The sequence below is a fragment of the Typopeltis vanoorti genome, chromosome 15 (assembly GCF_054136105.1).
Source record: "Typopeltis vanoorti isolate ZY-2024b chromosome 15, IOZ_Tvanoo_1.0, whole genome shotgun sequence".
Lineage (NCBI taxonomy): Eukaryota > Metazoa > Arthropoda > Arachnida > Uropygi > Thelyphonidae > Typopeltis > Typopeltis vanoorti.
In genome coordinates this window covers 52,656,443-52,676,064 of record NC_143563.1, presented here as the reverse complement: position 1 = coordinate 52,676,064, position 19,622 = coordinate 52,656,443, and the positions used below count along the sequence as shown (strand labels likewise).

Below are 19,622 nucleotides of genomic sequence, written 5' to 3'. Positions count from 1 at the left end.
GAAGAAAACCACCATGCTCCACCACAGCAAATTCAAGAAAGAGAGACTTTTCTTAGAAGCAGCAGCAGCTCTCAAAAACCAACCAAATCTCAATAAATATGGTTGCATTAAGCTTCCAAAGATTTGGGAAACACTCATCACCAGATTTCCCACCTTACATTCCAGGCCACCTACTACTGCCCTTAGAGGGCGCTCTACCTAGATAGGACTGTAGTGTCACCCACGTGGTTGGGCTTAGTATTGTTTGTTATTTGTGCATATGTTACATTAATTGATTTTGTAATCCCCGTAGATGTCCTAGTGACTAGGACGAAATATAGGAGTATTAAATTCTATTTTAATTCTTTGTGAGTGTTGTAAAAAATCCATTAAGCCTCCAACATGATGTCCTCACAGCACTTAAGCCTCTACACACGTAGAATAACAGAGGGGATAATGTACATCCTTGTCTCACACCAGATTTAACATTAAACCATCTTCCTGTACTTCCTTCAATTCTAACTGCTGACTTACAACACAAATAAAGACTAAGTATTGCTTGATATAATGCCCCATTGACACCATATAACTGCAGCGTATTGAATAGCTTCTCTCTTGGCACCTTGTCATATGCCTTTTCCAGATCGACAAAACTGAAATACAGATCTTTGTTATATTCCCATGCTTTCTCGACTATTTGTCGTAAAGTGAAGATCTGATCCTGACAGCCTCTATTTGGCCTGAATCCAGCTTGTTCTTCACCAAGCTTTTCTTCCACAATTCTTCTCAACCGTTTCTCAAGTATACTTGCATAGATCTTGCCAGGAACACTCAGTAGGGAAATACCTCTGTAATTCTAACATTCAGTTTTATTTCCCTTTTTATATATGGGTACTATGAGAGCTCTACTCCAATCATCGGGAATTCGTCCCTCTGTCCAGGCTTTCTGAACTATGCAGTGCAGCCACTGTAAGACTCTTATACCACCATACTTCAGCATTTCTGGTCGAATATCATCTACTCCTGCTGCCTTTCCACATTTCAAGCCTTTGATGGCTTTTTCTACTTCAAGTATGGATATGTATTCCTGACTACATGCCTGGTCAGTGTTTTTTACCACTGTGCTGTCATCACTGCTTGTTTCATTTAGCAGTTTTTCAAAGTAATTACTCCATACTTCAAGGATATCTTTTTCTCCCATTTTCATGTCACCTTTGTCATCTCTAATTCCTTTTATAGCACTCTTTCCTCCATTCTTAAGCTTCTTCAACAACCTCCAGAATATTTTGTCACCTTCTTGATATTTATTTTCTATATTCTTGCCAAAGTCCTCCCATGACTTTTGTTTAGCTAGTTTTACACAGTGTTTAGCATTCTTGCATTTGTCTCTATATTCTCTAAGAGCACAAGCTGACTTATTTGACAGGAACTTTTGGTATGCTTTCTTCTTTTCTTTCACTGCCTCTTTAACTTCCTGTGTCCACCAGGGAGTTCTGATTTTTTTATCCTTACAGACAACCTCACCACATGCCTCTCTGGCAGAATCAATCAATGTTTTCTTCAGAATTTGCCACTGAATCTCCAACGTTTGATTCCTGTTCTCAAACTCTTTCATTTTTTCTTCAATAATCTTTGTGTATTTTAGTCTACAGTTCACATCTGAGAACTGCTCAACTTTTATTCGCTTTAAAACTTTCTTACATGTTATTCTTTTCAATATGAAATTCAATTTTATCCTGCTCAAGACTAAATAGTGATCACTTCCAATTTCAAATCCTCTGTACACTCTGGTGTCCTGCACCAGGGAGAAAACATCACTATCAACAATAACATAGTCAATGAGACTTTTCTTATTCCTAGCCTCTTCTCTCCATGTGAATTTGTGCACATTTTTATGTTGGAACATGGTGTTAGTAATAACCAGTCCATGTCCTGAGCAGAAATCCAACAGATATTTGCCATTATTATTAGCTTTGCTCTTTTCTCCAAATTTTTCCAAAATATTTTTGTATGTCTCACAATCATTTCCTACTCTGCTATTTAGATCCCCAACAAGGACCAACTTTTCATTTTTCATTGTGTCAGTTGCTTTTTCTAAAGCCTCAAAAAATTCCTCCACTTCTACCTTAGTAGAACCTTCTGTGGGACCATAGGCACAAATAAGTCTCATTGTCCAGTTCCCCATTCTCATATTTGCCCACATTACTCTACTTGAGACTGCCTGCCATTCAAGAAGATTAGCCTCGTATTTTGTGTTGAATACTATGGCTACTCCTTCTTTTCCTTGATTGTCATTGCCTGAATATAACATTTTGTATTTATTGCTCAGAAAGATCTCACCAGTTTTGGTCTTTTTTGTTTCAGTCACCCCTATTATGTCGATCTGGTACTTATCTAATTCCTCAGCTAGCTCCATTTCTTTGCCATTCAGGCTTCTTATGTTGATGGTACCGATCTTTAACTCTGGTGATGTTGAGTTGGGGTTTGTTTTCAGATTTGTTCCAGTAGCTGACTTTTCGCTGTTCGCCCTGCTTCCCTGGCGAAAACAATGGGGGCCTTGTTTAACCGGGCGACGCCCCAGCCGGCATGAAATTTTGTCATGTTGTACCATCATTCTATATTTTGGTTTAACCAATAAGAATTTCAATTTGGTCGGTTAAATCCCAAATTGCCAGCCCATCCTCGTCCGTTCAGTATCCAAGTAGATACCCAACAGGGTGCACCACGAGAAGGTGAGGATTGGACATTAGGTCAGAAGCCCTGCTCGGTTCTCCGCATTCCTTTAAAGGCTATGTGGAAGTCTCCTCTCAGTTATACAGCTTTGACCCTTAAGCACCCCTATATATACATACAGGGTGTTCGGGATAAATTTGACATATTTATAATTAATTATATTTTTCCGTAAGTTACATGTATTAACACACACTTCTCTTCATTTAAAAGTTTGGACCCTTCTTCATTCATATACAAGATGTCAGAAAGGATGGATAGCTGGAACCCACCTGAATCATGGAAGAGAATAACTTGTATCATGATGATTCGTGCCCGCCATCAAAATAAGGATATTACGACTGCTGCCCAATGCTCCCTGAATACAGTAAAAACAATCAGGCATGAACTAGAGACTTGCAATGGTAACTACGAGGATGTAGCAAGAAGAAAGATCCCTAGCAGACGATCTAATTGCGTTCGTACAGCAGAATTCCTCGCAAATCTGCAGGAACAGGTGTTGAAGAACCCTGGCATTGGAATTCGGGCTTTGTTCGTGGAGTTGCTAACTGTAGTCAAGCCCTGGATAACAAGGGTAGCCAATGGTAGGCCGTATGTATGGCAGCAGGATTCGGCCCCTTGCCACACCTCTGGGAAAAGTCAAAAATGGTTGTCTGAAAATTTCTACGACTTCACCAGTCCAAATGTTTGGCCTCCAAACTCCCCAGACCTTAACCCCATGGATTATTTTGTATGGGGCGCAGTTGAAAAAGACACCAATCGCACTTCCAGTAATACAAAAGCCCAGTTAATGGATAAAATTAAAACAGTTTTTGCGGCCCTTCCCAGGGAGACTGTAGCATCAGCTTGTTCGAGGTTCCGAAGCAGAATTGAAGCTGTGATCGATGCTAATGGTGGTTATTTTGAGTAAATCTTGTTGATAGTATTGTAATTAACTCTGCCTGTAATGTTTTTTGTCAATTCATTAAATTTAATAGATACAAAGAAGATTTTCTTTTTCCTTACGAAACTGTCAAATTTATCCTGAACACCCTGTATATATATATATTATATAGAGTGACATTCCTTACCCACCTACATGCTCTGAGAGTGTTAACTATGACATGTAATTGAATTGATTGAATGTAAATCAGTACTGTTGACTTTTTAATGAAAGACATTTTCTGAAGGTAAATTTCAGTGCTGTATAGTTATAATCAAGGTATGTGGTACAAACATGTGAGAATAATAGAATAAATGTATAAAGCAAGTAAAAGTTGTGTTATTGCATAGGAAACAACATCAGAATGGTTTGAGATGAGGATAGGGTTGTGTAATGTCTGGCTTATTATAATGTAGTCATTGATTGAGTTGTGAGAAAAATTACAGGTGTAAGGGAAATTAACTGCCCCCCCCCCCCCCCCCAAAAAAAAAAGAAAAAGGAAAAAACACTAGAAAAATTTCCAAAAATCTTTTCCTAATTAAAATTCATTTTTTTATTTATGTTGTGTCGTGTATTCTGTTTCTATGCTATGTTTGAATTAACGATCACAAAAGGTGGGAATACCCTATAGCTCTCGTGAATCCTGGCTGCTGATGAATGCAAGGCGAACGAAGTAGTGCCTGGGCGCTACTTCGTTTGCCTGAGCCGAGCCAGAGGAGATCACAGGTATCATGTATTGGCGATCACTGCAGATGCTCAGTCATAGCTCGTATGCAATGCATAGTGTGCATTCTCAAATTGTCGACTCGACTCTCCCCCCCCCCTAAGATTAAATCTTGAGTGCTCGGCCCCCTCCAAGATTAAATCCTGAGTGTGTGAGTAGAGCTGAGGTGGTATGATCACTTGAATAGGATAGGAACAGTTAGCAAAACAAGGGTTTGTTGCAAGGATGGCAGGAAACAACCCAAAAAAAGATCATGGTACTTGGTGGATTGAAATAGCAAGAGGTGGCATAGAAGCATGAAATATAAGATCTGAGCATACTGTTGTTTTGACAGATAAATAACAGATTTGGATTAAAATTATCAGTAGGAAGTTAATGATATAAATATTATCATCATGCCTATCAAGGATTTAGGCCTAGAGTGGCCTGTTCTGGCCTTAGAAGTCATCATTGAATATTTTAAGAGGACGTCCTGGTTTTCTTTTTCCTAATGGCTTGTACTTTATGACTTGTTTTGGTAATTTTTGTTTTCATTCTTTGAACATGTTCCATCCATTTATATTTATATGTTTTAATTTTTTCTATTATTGATTCCTGGTTTAATTCTTTCATAATTTCTTCATTTCTTTTGTGATCAAATAGAGTATACTTTGCAGTTTTTCTCATAAATTTCATTTCAGCTGTTATTAATCTTTGTTTATCTTTTTGTTTTATTGTCCAGATTTCACTTCCATACATTAGGACTGATAGGGCTAATGTATTGTATACTTTTAGTCTGGTTTGTTTTTGAACTAGGTTTGGTTTAAATATAGAGTTAATTATACCTGTTATTTTTAAATATTTTGCAGTTTTTAGGTTTATATCTCTTTCATTTTCATATGTAATCATACAACCTAGGCAGTTAAATGAATTCACCTGTTCTAAAATCTTGTTACCTATTACTAATTTAGTTCTTACTGGATCTTATCTTTTAGAGGCTATAGTTTTTGCTTTTTTTTTTTCTGTTGATATTATCATACCATAATCTTTGGCTATCTCATTTAGATTTAGAATAGCTTTCTGTAAGTTGTCTTCAGAATTTGTAATTATTATTTGGTCATCAGAAAAAAGGAGAGTGTTTAAGTTCACAGTAGGAGAAAGTTTAATACCTTGATGGAAATTTTTATTCCATTTTATTATTATTTCATTTAGGTAAATATTAAAAAGAGTTGCTGAGAGGGGACATCCCTGTTGGACGCCTTGGCTTATCTCTCTCGTATATGATAGCTCATGATTTAATCTTATTTGTATTTGATTATTTTCATATATACCTATGATAGCTTTTAGGATATTATTTGGTATTTGTCTTTCTTTTAATATGTTAAATAAAATGCTTCTTTTAACTTCAAATGCTTTTTCAAAGTCAATAAATGTAATATGTGTTTCTGAATTGTATTCTCTTCTTTTTTCTATGATTAATTTTAGGCAAAAGGCCAGGTCTATACATGATCGTCCTTTTTCTAAATCCATTCTGTACTTCTAAAATAAAAATTTCAGAATATTTTATTAGTTTATTTAAAATTCTGCTATATATTTTGTAACATGAATTTAGTATACTTATGCCTAGTTTTTAGGATCATTTCTATTACCTTTTTTTAAAAGATAGGAATCACAATTGCTTTTTTCCATTCTCTTGGGGGGGAGGGGTACTAGTTGAATAGATTTTATTAAAAAATAATAGGAGTCTTTCTTTGAACATTGTTCCTGCATATTTATATAGTTCTGAACCTAGGTTATCTTCTCCAGGTGATTTTCCGTTTCTTGTTTCTTTCAGGCTGATTTCTAATTCTTCTTTAGTTATTTCCTTTTCATTTTCATTAAATGTTTGCCAGTTATCTTTTTTAAAATATTTGTCTGTCCACAATTCTGTATAGAAATTTAGAAATTCTTCTAATTTCAATTTGGTGTTTAATTTTATGTTTTCTTTAGTATCCGTATTTAAGTGTTTCAAAATCTTATATATATTGGATCTTATTTTATATAAATCATGTTCTAAATTAGAATCAAATTTGTTCCATCATACTCTGTCTTTTTCTGACTTCTCTTTTAGCTATGGCTGTTATTCTTTTATATTCTATTTCATCTTCTAATCTTTTACTGCTTAACCATTTATGATAGGCTTCTTTTTTCATTTTCATTATTTCTTTGATTGTATCATCCCATATCAAATGTTTTAAATTTTCTTTCTGTTCTTGTTATTTGTAGCTATTTAGGTGGTAATCTTAATTTTATTTTAACGAGGAAGTGGTCACTACTTATTTCAGATCCTCTGTGAACTCTAACATCTAAAGAGAACACTGTTGTCATTTCATTTAAGATAAAATAATCTAATATTGATTTCCTTGCTGCCCAAGTATATTTATGCATGTTTATAGAAAGAATTCATTATTTTTTAGGTTATTATAAACTACAAAGTCGATCAATTTTTTACTATTCCTGTTTAGAGTATGTTCTTCATATATTCCTATATTATTATTAATTTTCGTGTTTCCAATTCTTGCATTTAAATCTTCTGCTAATATTACATAATCATTTTTATTTATTTTATTATATATATTTTGTAACTGATTATAAAATTCAATATTATCCTGTTCTCTTATCATTTATTTAACATTTATTTATTGTGATATTAATTATTTAAATATCATTTAACACTGGAAATGGGAAGACTACATAATAAAATATATAAACCTAAAGGGAAAAAGAGATATGAGAAAACCTAAACGAAGTCTTAAATTTGTAGTCTTTTAGATGCCATTATAACTGATTTTTTGAATCAGTTATAATGGCATATATGTAAATCATCAGATATTTACATATAAGTCATGTCAAAACTAAATCGAATTTGGCTTTATTAAATCAACTTTTTCATGGATTGATTTGATCAATTTGATTTGCAACTGATTTAATGCCGTCTTCAAATTCTTCTCATTACTGGATGAATTTGAATCTTTTTTTTTCCCCTTTCAGGTAAGTGCAATAAAGCTATTCAGTATTAATGGCACATATGTCTAGATAAAGTGTAAAAACACAAATCAAGGCTGAAACCGGTCTGGGTAGTGACCTCCCACCATAATGTAATAACAGCATACATTTCCTAGGAAATGTGTTTTTACATTATGGAAAATACCAAGATTAGCGATCAGAACTTTCCCCACCTTTGCAATGAGTTGCCTGAGATTGTACTACGTACTAGGACTACTTGCATTAGCTCACGTTAGTAACCGCCGATACTTTTATAGTTTACTATATTCGGCATGAAACTCTCTGATTCCAATCTTTGAGTTTCTTATTCGATTTTAAAATAATGTGGGATTTAATAACCCCTTAATTTGAATAATGTTTATATCGCCGAAATGAAGCCTATTGGCTCTTTATATTTAAGTAACAAATTATAGTTTTATTTGACTGAAAATAATTCCTATTTCATTGTTATTGGAAGTATGACTTCTGCATTTCTTCAACCTTAGTATCACCTCTGGGTGTAGCTCCCATTGATAAGACCACCTCAATAAAGGTCGAAACCGGTCTGGGTAGTGACCCTTCCCATAATGCATAGTAGTATACATGTCCACTAGGATATGTGCTTTGCATTATGGGATACCAAGGCAAGTGTTGTGAAGTCATTAGCTTCTATATACGAGTTGCTCCAGTCCTGAAGTTTCTTCAGTCACAAACTTTGTTTGCATACACTTGGATAAAGGATTAAACTAAATATATAATTTCTTGGTATCTTTAATTTATTTTATTATTATCCCTCATTGGTAGTAAATCGATCACTTCAAATAAGGAAAAACTAGTGGTTAATTGTTCCATTCTGCCTTGTGTTTGTACTTCTTTTTTATTAGTCCAAAATATGATTGATATTTTCATTCCTAAATGATTGCGCTTAGTCAAACTATTCTACTGCATTTACAATCCCTCTCTCCCATTTATTCTATTATGGACCTTTTGTACTCTTATCAATATCAGATATGTTGTCTAATTAAATAACAGTAAATTCAATTTACTATTATTTAATCTCTTATTATTAATATTTGATTTACTGTTACTCTTTGAAATTTCAATTTTTTTTTTTCTTTAATTTTGCAGTGAATCTTATTAGGCCTGATCCTCGAAGATGTAAGTCTGTAATTTCTCTCCAAAGATATTTTAAAGATAATTAGAATATAATTATATAATTCTTATATAATTATATATATAAAAAAATGAAAATTACATTATGTGAGGGATAAGCATCAGGATTTGTGAAGTCGGTATAGTTTTTAATTATGAAATAAATCTCAGAAAAATAAATTTCAGAAAAATCAATATAACTCATTGGATAGAACATAAAACTAATGCACAAGTGCTGCAAGATTTGAATATGCCTCAATCAACAATTCTTAACACATTAAAAGCATCAACTCCATTGGTTACATTGTGCGAATGGAATCAGACAGACTTCTTTGCATATTTGCGGGCACTATGGAGGGTACAAGACCTAGGGGAAGACCAAGATTAACATGACATAAAATCCCTAGTTATATTGGACTTTTAAAGCTGTTGGCATATGAATGAGCTTGCTTTTGGACAGAGAATAGTGGAAGTGGAAGGCCCTTATCTGTGTGGGACTCAACCCATCTTGACGATGAGAGAGAGAGAGAGAGAAGAAGAATCATAAAATAGACAATGTGTACATTAGAGGTTGTCACTTTATCTTAGAATGTTTCAGTATGAAAGGTTCTCTTGAAGGCTAGTCATTAGGATAATAACCTAGAGATAAAGCATTTTACAACATATGTGATATAGTTATCAGTGTCCATCTTAAAAATGAATGGAAAAGTGCAGTTCAACTTGCACTCATAATTCACTGATATTTGAATGGATTTTGAGTTATGTTGCTTTGCTCTCATGCTAAAAGCTAACATTTTTGTGGGAGACCAAATAGTAGTTAGAAAGTCCAACTACAACAGAAAATAATCTGGAAGTAGACCTTATTTTGTCAGAAAGTACTGCATTTGCCAGTAGATGCTGTCCTGTGTTGTGCATTTGCAATGTGAAAATGAGCAGATCTTGTAGTGTTACTGCCACTGAAGGTAGTAGTGCTTGCTTGTTTACATAATGGCAAATGGTTAACTAAGAAAAAAGATATCAGTTCTTGTAGCATTACTGCCATCATATTTGGCATTGCTACTTAATCTGCATATCCCATCATTCCTTCATGTTAGGCTCAGTGGCCTCTCATGGTCAAGTGACTTGGCTTCTTAGAGACCTGATTACTGCTTATGATAAGGCAGTTAATCCTATCTCCTTTGTCTGCATGTCTGTGAATTGGGTATATTCTTGACCAGTTTGCCTGCTTTGTGGGATGAAAAAACTGTCACCTCCATATGATACCAGCTGATTCATTTTCACTTGAAAATTCCTGATTATGATCCTTTAGACAGGTAAGTTATCTCCTTACTTTGAGATTGCTCCTAGGTGAGATTCGAACGCAAGTCTTTACAACCAAAGAGTATCTTCGATACTGACTAAGCTGTGGGAGAGTCTTAATTTGCATATTTAATCCAAATATTAAATTTGTATCATCTTCACAGTTGGAATGCTGAATTGTGAAAGCAACCTTATTTAAGCTTTAAAAAAAAAAAAAAAAAAAAAAAAAAAAAAAACAGGAAAGCTTTGTGGATGATATCAGAATTGTTTGTGGTCTTGAAAGAAACCTGTAATGGGGAAACTTGAAGTTTTTAAATGCTTCCAAATGATAGAAAATTCATAATTCATGAAGTATTGACAGTAGTAAATATTTCCCCCATAAGAAATAATGGAAACTCAGATGATTCATTCCAAAACTCAAAAATATTCATTTTTGAGTTTTGCAACGAATTACATATACTACCCAATACAATTACATATTACAGTAATTGTATTGGGTAGGACGACTTTCATTTTCACTAACGGAATCACTGCTATCTGTTGACTCTTTTTCTTTTTGTGCGACTTTAACAAGGAACCCATCCAATGACACTTGCTTTTGCCTCCTTTTGAGGATTTCACAGAAATATGACATTGCATTGTTGTTAAACAGATTCATCACTCGCACTGCCACAGCCTTACTTGGGTCGTGCTTTTCTACAAAATTTTGCACTGTTTCCCACATTTTACACACCTCCCTAATCTCATTTGAAGAGAGGGATGTCTCCGTCTTTTTCTCCTCCTCCTCCTCAGATGAGATCTCCTCCATAACCTCTTGCTGTTGCTCACGATGCAGATCCATCAGTTTGTCGGTGGTAAACTCCTGGCCATGTTCCTCCACTAGCTCTTGAATGTCGTCCTCATTCACCTCCAGTCCCATGGTCTTCCCCAAGGACATGATTTCATCGACAGCTGGCAGCTCCTCTTCATGAGCAAACCCCTCGATACAATCAGACCACAGTTTTCTCCAAGCAGAATTAAGGGTTCTCTTGGTAACCCCATCCCATGCTTTATCGATGATCTTCACGCAGTTTATGATGTGGAAATGATTTTTCCAAAACTCTCGGAGGGTAAGGTTAGTCCCTTCGGTCACCTTGAAGCATCGCTGAAATAGTGCCTTGGTGTAAAGCTTTTTAAAGTTCGAAATGACCTGCTGATCCATGGGCTGGAGTAATGGAATAATGTTGGGAGGAAGGAACTCGAATTCTTCCAGTAAGTCGTCCTCAAGGCCTGGAGGATGAGCAGGAGCATTATCCATAACCAGCAAGACTTTGAGTGGCAATTTTTTTTCTAAAAGGTATTTCTTCACTGCAGGACCAAGGACCTCGTTAATCCATTCAACGAACAACATACGAGTGACCCAAGCCTTGCTGTTGGACCTCCACATAACATTTAACTGGCTCTTCTGCACCTTGCATTTCTTGAAGGCTCATGGATTCTCAGAATGATACACGAGCAGGGGCTTGACTTTGAAATTACCGCTTGCATTAGCACACAGCAAGAGGGTGAGATGGTCTTTCATGGGCTTGTGACCGAGCATTGCATTTTCTCTTCTGCTGTAATATAGGTCCTCTTTGGCATCTTTTTCCAAAAACGCCCCGTCTCATCGCAATTAAAAACTTGCTGCGGCAGTTAACACTCGGAAACCATGAGCTTCTGGAACTGGCAACGAACACCTCAGCTGCCTTTGCATCCAAACTCGCAGCCTCTCCGTGCCTCACAACACTATGGATGCCACTTCTCCTCTTAAAGTTATCAAACCATCCTCTGCTCGCCTTGAAGCCTTCTTTGTTTTCTGTAGGCGTGCCTGGCAGTTTACTTAATAGGTTGGCGTACAAGGCCTTTGTCTTCTCACAGATCAAGTTCTCAGTCACAGTATCACCTGCTAGTTGCTTCTCGTTTATCCACACCAAAAGCAACTTTTCTACATTTTCCAGAATACGTGGCCATTGCTTTGATACTCGCATGACTCCTTTTGCTACATCTGGCCCCCTTAGTTCTTCTTCCTTCTTTAATACTGTGTAAATCATTGACATAGACTTCTTATAAAATCTTGTGATGGCAGCCACTTGCATACCTTGTTCGTGCTTCCCAATGATTTCCTTCTTAATGTCCACCGTAATCATCTCCTTCTTACCGCCTACCTTTTCAACTCTTTTCTTCATTGGGAACATTGTTGTAGTACAGTTAATAAAGAACAGTCACTACATTTGGACACAAAATAAAAAAATGTTTTACGCACACACATGTGGTCACAACGCTAGCACGAATGATGACTATACGAATGAGGTATGCCGACTGAGACCGAGCATGCAAGTCGATTACCCACAATCCCGAGCGGCTTGTGATCACGTGATGCTCGGCAGACAAAGCGTATAGGTAATACTCGTATTGCAAGACCTCGCTCGTTTATGAAGTTAAAATTTATTAAAAATTTTTGCTTGTCTTGCAAAACACTCGCAGACCAAGTTACTCGCAATCCAAGGTACCACTGTATATAGTATGAGTATAGTATTAGGACTGTCAATGAGTGTTAAATATTAGACAGTCCAGAAAACCTACTCTTGAGACTAAACATGATCCCCTCCCTTCCCCCAGCCACTTCACGCTTTCATTAAGCAGGGTGGTAGTCTCATGCATGCCAGATAAATTGATCTGCTTTTCATTCATTCAGAAACATTCATGGTATCTTTAGCATGTTGGTTGGAGAGTGGATATGGTTATCAACTCAACCAATCAAGTTGTCAAGTTTCTAATGGAATTTTCCAAGATTCCCTCAGTGGAAATATGAAAATCCCATCTGAAAACAAGCAAACTTCTTTGTTAGTGTCAGATGAACTGTTCAAGTACAACAGCACCTCGGCATCATTGCTTATACTATTATACCTGGATTAATTTGGATAATACTATGCAATAGTATCTATAAAATTCCTACACCATCGGCCTGCAACCTTTTGATTGGTTAATATCTCTTTGGCACATGCATATTTTTTGACACAGAGAAATCATGAAACAAATTGGAAGAAAGCTTCTCAAATAGTATTATTATTATTACGGGTATCTCCATGGAGTCAGTAGACTCATCGCGGGAGACCCAAACTAGCAAAACAATATCTGTCATATCTCTTCTTGAATTCATTTACAGACGAAGAGCTCACAACTAAGTCAGGCAATGAATTCCACTCATTCACCACCCTCCAGGCAAAAAACCTTGTTCTGACACCTTTGTTAACCACACTCTTCTTTAATTTCCAGAGATGACCTCTTGTTCTTCCATCACTATCACACAGCTGAAACATTTCCCCTGCATCAATCCTATAAAAACCTTTTAGTAATTTGAATGTTTCTATCATATCACCTCTTCTTCGCCTATCAACCAATCTCTGCAATCCACAAGCTCTCAATCTATCAATGTAGGGAGTATTTTTTATATCACTCACCAACTTGGTCACTCTTCTCTGAACCCTCTCCACAGCCTCCTGATCTCCAAGGAATCCAGGTGACCAGACCTGAGCACAGTAATCCAAATGTGGAAGTATCAATGCTTTATAAAGGGGAATAATAACCTCTTTATCTCTGGATGTCAGTGTGTTCCTCAACAACCAAGTAATCCTATGTGCAATCTTGGACACCTTAGCAATGTGTCCTCTGAACTTCATCTCCCTATCTACCAATACCCCTAAGTCCCTAGCCTCATCAATCTCTTGGAGTACCTTTCCATCGCTGTAGTACACAGCTGGTAATCTTTTAATCCCAAAATGCATGACTTTACACTTTTCCACATTGAACTGACATCCATTTTCTTTTGCCCATTTTACCAGCTTATTTAAATCCTCCTGCAAACTTTCAACATCAGCTTTTATTGCACTACACAACTTTGCATCATCAGCAAACAACTGAATATCTCCCTTTAAGCCATTTCCTATATCATTTATATACAAATTAAACAACATTGGCCCAAGCACAGAGCCCTGAGGCACACCACTGGTCACCTGCCTCATTTTGGACTCGGCTCCTCCATACACCACCTTATGGTATCTCTCCCTGAGCCATTCTCCTATCCATATTACCAATTTAATATCCATTCCCATCTGCTCCAATTTGCGTAATAGTGTTCTATGGGGTATCCTGTCAAAAGCCTTAGCAAAAAAATGTAGTATCTACCACAACACCTTTAATCTTTCTACTAGTAACTATTTATCCTTAAGGGATAGTAACCATGGTATAGGATTTATTTATTTATTTATTTTAAATAAGCCTTCTAAATCACAAACTTTCATTCATTATGTAAATTATGCAAAATTATTTATAGATACCAATTTTGTGCTAGCTCATATGAAGGTGGCAGGTTTTCCTCATAGAAACTTAGTTTTTTCATCTTGGAAAACAGTCAAACCATCCATAAAAACACAATTTATAGACATGAAATTAACATGGTTCACTTATGCTTCAAATTAGAAATCTTTCACTATTCTTGTCAAATATAAGTCTTATAAATTCAAGGCACTATACGTGATCATTCGGAGTAGGCTTTCACAAATGTCTGTGGTGGGATTTGAATCTGCAACCTTTTGATTGAGAGTAGGTGTGTTGTCCATTCCATTAAAATGTGTTGCCAGTACATTTTACCCGACATCCTTAATAATCTGTATTTAATAAAGATATATTCAGCCTAGGGGTGCTTAAGCGTCAAAGCTGTATAACTGAGAGGAGACCTCCACATAGCCTTTAAAGGAATGCGGAGAACCGACCAGGGCTTCTGACCTAATGTCCAATCCTCACCTTCTCGTGGTGCACCCTGTTGGGTATCTCCTTTGATACTGAACGAACGAGGATGGGCTGGCAATTTGGGATTTAGCCGACCAAATTGTATTCTTATTGGTTAAACCAAAATAAAAAATGATGGTACAACATGACAAAATTTCATGCCGGCTGGGGCGTCGCCCGGTTAAACAAGGCCCCCGTTGTTTTCGCCAGGGAACCAGGGCAAACAGCGAAAAGTCAGCTACTGGAACAAATCTGAAAACAAACCCCAACTCAACATCACCAGAGTTAAAGATCGGTACTATCAACGTAAGAAGCCTGAATGGCAAAGAAATGGAGCTAGCTGAGGAATTAGATAAGTACCAGATCGACATAATAGGGGTGACTGAAACAAAAAAGACCAAAACTGGTGAGATCTTTCTGAGCAATAAATACAAAATGTTATATTCAGGCAATGACAATCAAGGAAAAGAAGGAGTAGCCATAGTATTCAACACAAAATACGAGGCTAATCTTCTTGAATGGCAGTCAGTCTCAAGTAGAATAATGTGGGCAAATATGAGAATGGGGAACTGGACAATGAGACTTATTTGTGCCTATGGTCCCACAGAAGGTTAATAGGTTAATAGGGATCTAAATAGCAGAGTAGGAAATGATTGTGAGACATACAAAAATATTTTGGGAAAATTTGGAGAAAAGAGCAAAGCTAATAATAATGGCAAATATCTGTTGGATTTCTGCTCAGGACATGGACTGGTTATTACTAACACCATGTTCCAACATAAAAATGTGCACAAATTCACATGGAGAGAAGAGGCTAGGAATAAGAAAAGTCTCATTGACTATGTTATTGTTGATAGTGATGTTTTCTCCCTGGTGCAGGACACCAGAGTGTACAGAGGATTTGAAATTGGAAGTGATCACTATTTAGTCTTGAGCAGGATAAAATTGAATTTCATATTGAAAAGAATAACATGTAAGAAAGTTTTAAAGCGAATAAAAGTTGAGCAGCTCTCAGATGTGAACTGTAGACTAAAATACAGAAATATTATTGAAAAGAAAATGAAAGAGTTTGAGAACAGGAATCAAACCTTGGAGATTCAGTGGCAAACTCTGAAGGAAACATTGATTGATTCTGCCAGAGAGGCATGTGGTGAGGTTGTGTGCAAGGATAAAAAAATCAGAACTCCCTGGTGGACACAGGAAGTTAAAGAGGCAGTGAAGGAAAAGAAGAAAGCATATCAAAAGTTCCTGGCAAATAAGTCAGCTTTTACTCTTACAGAATACAGAGACAAATGTAAGAAAGCTAAACAGTGTGTAAAACTTGCTAAACAAAAGTCATGGGAGGACTTTGGCAAGAACATAGAAAATAAATATCAAGAAGGTGGCAAAATATTCTGGAGGTTGTTGAAGAAGCTTAGAAATGGAGGAAAGAGTGCTGTAAAAGGAATTACAGATGATAAAGGTGAAATGAAAACAGGAGAAAAAGATATCCTTGAAGTATGGAGTAATTACTTTGAAAAACTGCTAAATGAAACAAGCAGTGATGACAGCACAGTGATAAAAAACACTGACCAGGCATGCAGTCAGGAATACATATCCATACTTGAAGTAGAAAAAGCCATCAAAGGCTTGAAATGTGGAAAGGCAGCAGGAGTAGATGATATTCGACCAGAAATGCTGAAGTATGGTGGTATAAGAGTCTTACAGTGGCTGCACTGCATAGTTCAGAAAGCCTGGACAGAGGGACGAATTCCCGATGATTGGAGTAGAGCTCTCATAGTACCCATATATAAAAAGGGAAATAAAACTGAATGTGAGAATTACAGAGGTATTTCCCTACTGAGTGGTCCTGGTAAGATTTATGCAAGTATACTTGAGAAACGGTTGAGAAGAATTGTGGAAGAAAAGCTTGGTGAAGAACAAGCTGGATTCAGGCCAAATAGAGGCTGTCAGGATCAGATCTTCACTTTACGACAAATAGTCGAGAAAGCATGGGAATATAACACAGCTCTGTATTTAAGTTTTGTCGATTTGGAAAAGGCATATGACAAGGTGCCAAGAGAGAAGCTATTCAATACGCTGCAGTTATATGGTGTCAATGGGGCATTATATCAAGCGATACTTAGTCTTTATTTGAGTTGTGAGTTCAGCAGTTAGAATTGAAGGAAGTAGAGGAAGATGGTTTAATGTTAAATCTGGTGTGAGACAAGGATGTACATTATCCCCTCTGTTATTCATTATCTATATGGATCACATTATGAAGGAATGTGGTATTAAACCTGATATCAAAATGGGAGATGTTAATGTCAGCTCTTTGCTTTATGCGGATGATGTTATACTTCTAAATAAATCCGCTACAAGTCTGCAAGATTCTCTGACTAAATTGAATAGCTGTTGTAATAGATATGGTATGAAGGTCAGCAATAAAAAGACAAAGACAATGAAAATAGGCAGAATCATTGAAAATGTCAACTGTGTTGTGAATGGAGAACCTGTGGAACAAGTAAAACATTTCAGCTACTTAGGCACAATTTTTACTGAAGATGGTAAACTAAATATAGAAATAGACAACAGAATCAAAAAAGCTGGTATGGTGGGAAGTCAATTGAATAAATTCATATGGAATAAGAAAGAAATTAGTCGGAACACTAAATTAGCTGTATACAAGACAGTGTTCAAACCAATTTTAACTTATGGATCTGAGAGCTGGATCAGAAGTAAAACACTTGACCAAAGACTAGAGACCGCAGATATGAGAGTCCTGAGAAAGATTAGAGGCGTGAACAGATGGCATCAATGGCAATATCATATTAAAAACGAGGATATTAGGAAAGAACTTGACATTGTCAGCATCCAGGAATGCGTTAGCAGAGCTAATCTCAGATGGTATGGTCACTTAAATAGAATGGGAGAGGAAAGATTAGCAAAACAAGTGTTCTCTGCCAGGTTGGCAGGAAAACGACCCAGAGGAAGACCAAGATATAGGTGGATTGATACGGTACAAAGTGCCTTAGACGATAGAAATATAAGATCTGATAATGTTGGAGTCTTGACAAGTAACAGACTGATTTGGAGGAAAATTGTAGATAGGAAGTTAGTAATGATGTAATTTTTTCATGTAGTACTGTCATATCCTGTACACCCCTTGAGGGTACATGGCAGGAATTTGATGATGATGATGATAATATTCAGCCTATTTTCTACTACTATTAAGCCAGAAGTCAAAAGTCAGCTAATTGAACAAACTGAAACTCAATTCTTTCCTTTAATGTTACATGGTGATCAGCATTCATTTCAAAAAATTATTGAGGCTACAACCATGTTAAGAATAATTACTTTATTGATGGTGAAACTCAACATCAGCAGAATTTAGGATATCCATACTATTGTGGCTATCTAGTAGGAAAGAAATGGAACTGGCTGAAATGTCAGAGAAGTGCCACGTTGATATACTTGGTCTTACTGAAATGAAGAAGACAAAATCAGGTGAGATTCTTCTAAATAATAATGGTATCCTGAATATAATAACAAGATATTATTATATTCAGGCAGAGATGATCAGGGAAAGGAAGGAGTAGCTATAGCCTTCAACATCAAACACGAAGATAATCTTTGAACTAAAGGCAGTATTGAATAGAGTGGCGTGGGCAAACATCAAAATGGAGTTTGATAAATGCCACTTTTAAATAAATTATAATACTGGAATAAACTCGTGTAAATTATACTAACAATAAAATATTTATTTATTTAGCGTATGGCTAAATAAATAAATATTTATTTAACCACATGAAAAGTTACATTACATTAATCCTTAATATATATGGACATAGTAATAGACATATGTACAATAAGAAGACATAATACAGTCATAAAAGAGACACTCAAGAATAGGCTACAACTGAATGTCTAGGTTGATTATCCAGTCGACTGCACTTGGTGTAGCATGGATGAAGTCTGACAGGTTTCCATTATATGCACATAGGACACATTCTGCTATAATATGATTAATTGTCTGGCGGAGTGATCCACAGTCGCACCTGGGTGAGGCAATCATGCCCCATTTGTAAAGGTGGTCTGCACATCTGCCATGGTTGGTGCGGATTCGGTTAAGGACAGACCAAGTTTTCCGATGTAGGTCAAAACCCGAAGGTATCTGTGTTAGGTCCACTAATTCATGGAAGATCCCTGTTGAAGTGTTACACCAGGACTCTTTCCACTTCTCCTTCATGCTGAAGCTTGTCTCTGCAAGATTTTTTGCTTTAAGATTGGAGGGTGCCTTGACTTTAGCCTGTTTATTTCTAGCGGTGGGATGTCTTCATGGATTGGAAGATTTTGGATTTCCATGATTTTGCTGTATTCATGTAGAAGAAAGTTGGTTCTGCAGATGTGTGGAGGTGGGATGTTGCTTAGCACTGGGAACCAGTAGGTTGGGGTTGATTTTACAGTTCCAGAAATAAGGCGCATAGTGGTGTTAAGCTGGGCATCAACCAAATACACATGGGCACTGTTCAGCCATACGGGTGAGCAGTATTCAGCTGTAGAGTAAGCGAAGCCAAGAGCAGTGCAGCGAAGCATTGTTGCTGAGGCACCCAAGTTGTTCCACATAGTTTTTGCAGTATATTGTTTCTTGTTTTTAGCTTGGATGCTGTGTTAATGAGATGTGGTTTAAAAGATAGTGTTCTATCTAGAGTGATGCCCAGATATTTCGGGAATCTGTTGTAGTATAGCAGTTTGTGGTTGAAGTAGACCATGAGTTCTTTGTTAACCTGGTTATTGTTCAGGTGGAAGCATGAAACTTGTGTTTTGCTAGGATTTGGGCATAATCTCCATTTGCTGAAGTATTCATCTAGGACTGCAAGGTCGTTTGTTAGTGTATCTTCCATTGTAGTAAAATTGGTGTGTCTGGTGGCTAGAGCAATGTCATCAGCATAGCAAAACTTCTTAGAGGCTGTATGAGGCATATCTGCGATGTATAAGTTAAAAAGGAGGGGAGCCAGAACTGACCCT

General features: G+C 36.6%; 1 protein-coding gene across 2 annotated transcripts in view; it reads left to right on the top strand.

Annotated features, from left to right (window-relative positions):
• Positions 1-19,622, top strand: part of Faf2 (Fas-associated factor 2) — a 293,787-nt gene that overhangs the window by 148,344 nt on the left and 125,821 nt on the right. The window contains exon 5 of one of the 2 annotated variants that reach the window (XM_090404808.1): positions 8,487-8,516. The exons of the other annotated variant lie outside the window; for it this stretch is intronic. Within the exon in view, the coding sequence (XP_090260934.1) occupies positions 8,487-8,516 (30 nt within the window). The remainder of the gene's footprint in view (positions 1-8,486; positions 8,517-19,622) is intronic. 2 annotated transcript variants of the gene reach the window in all.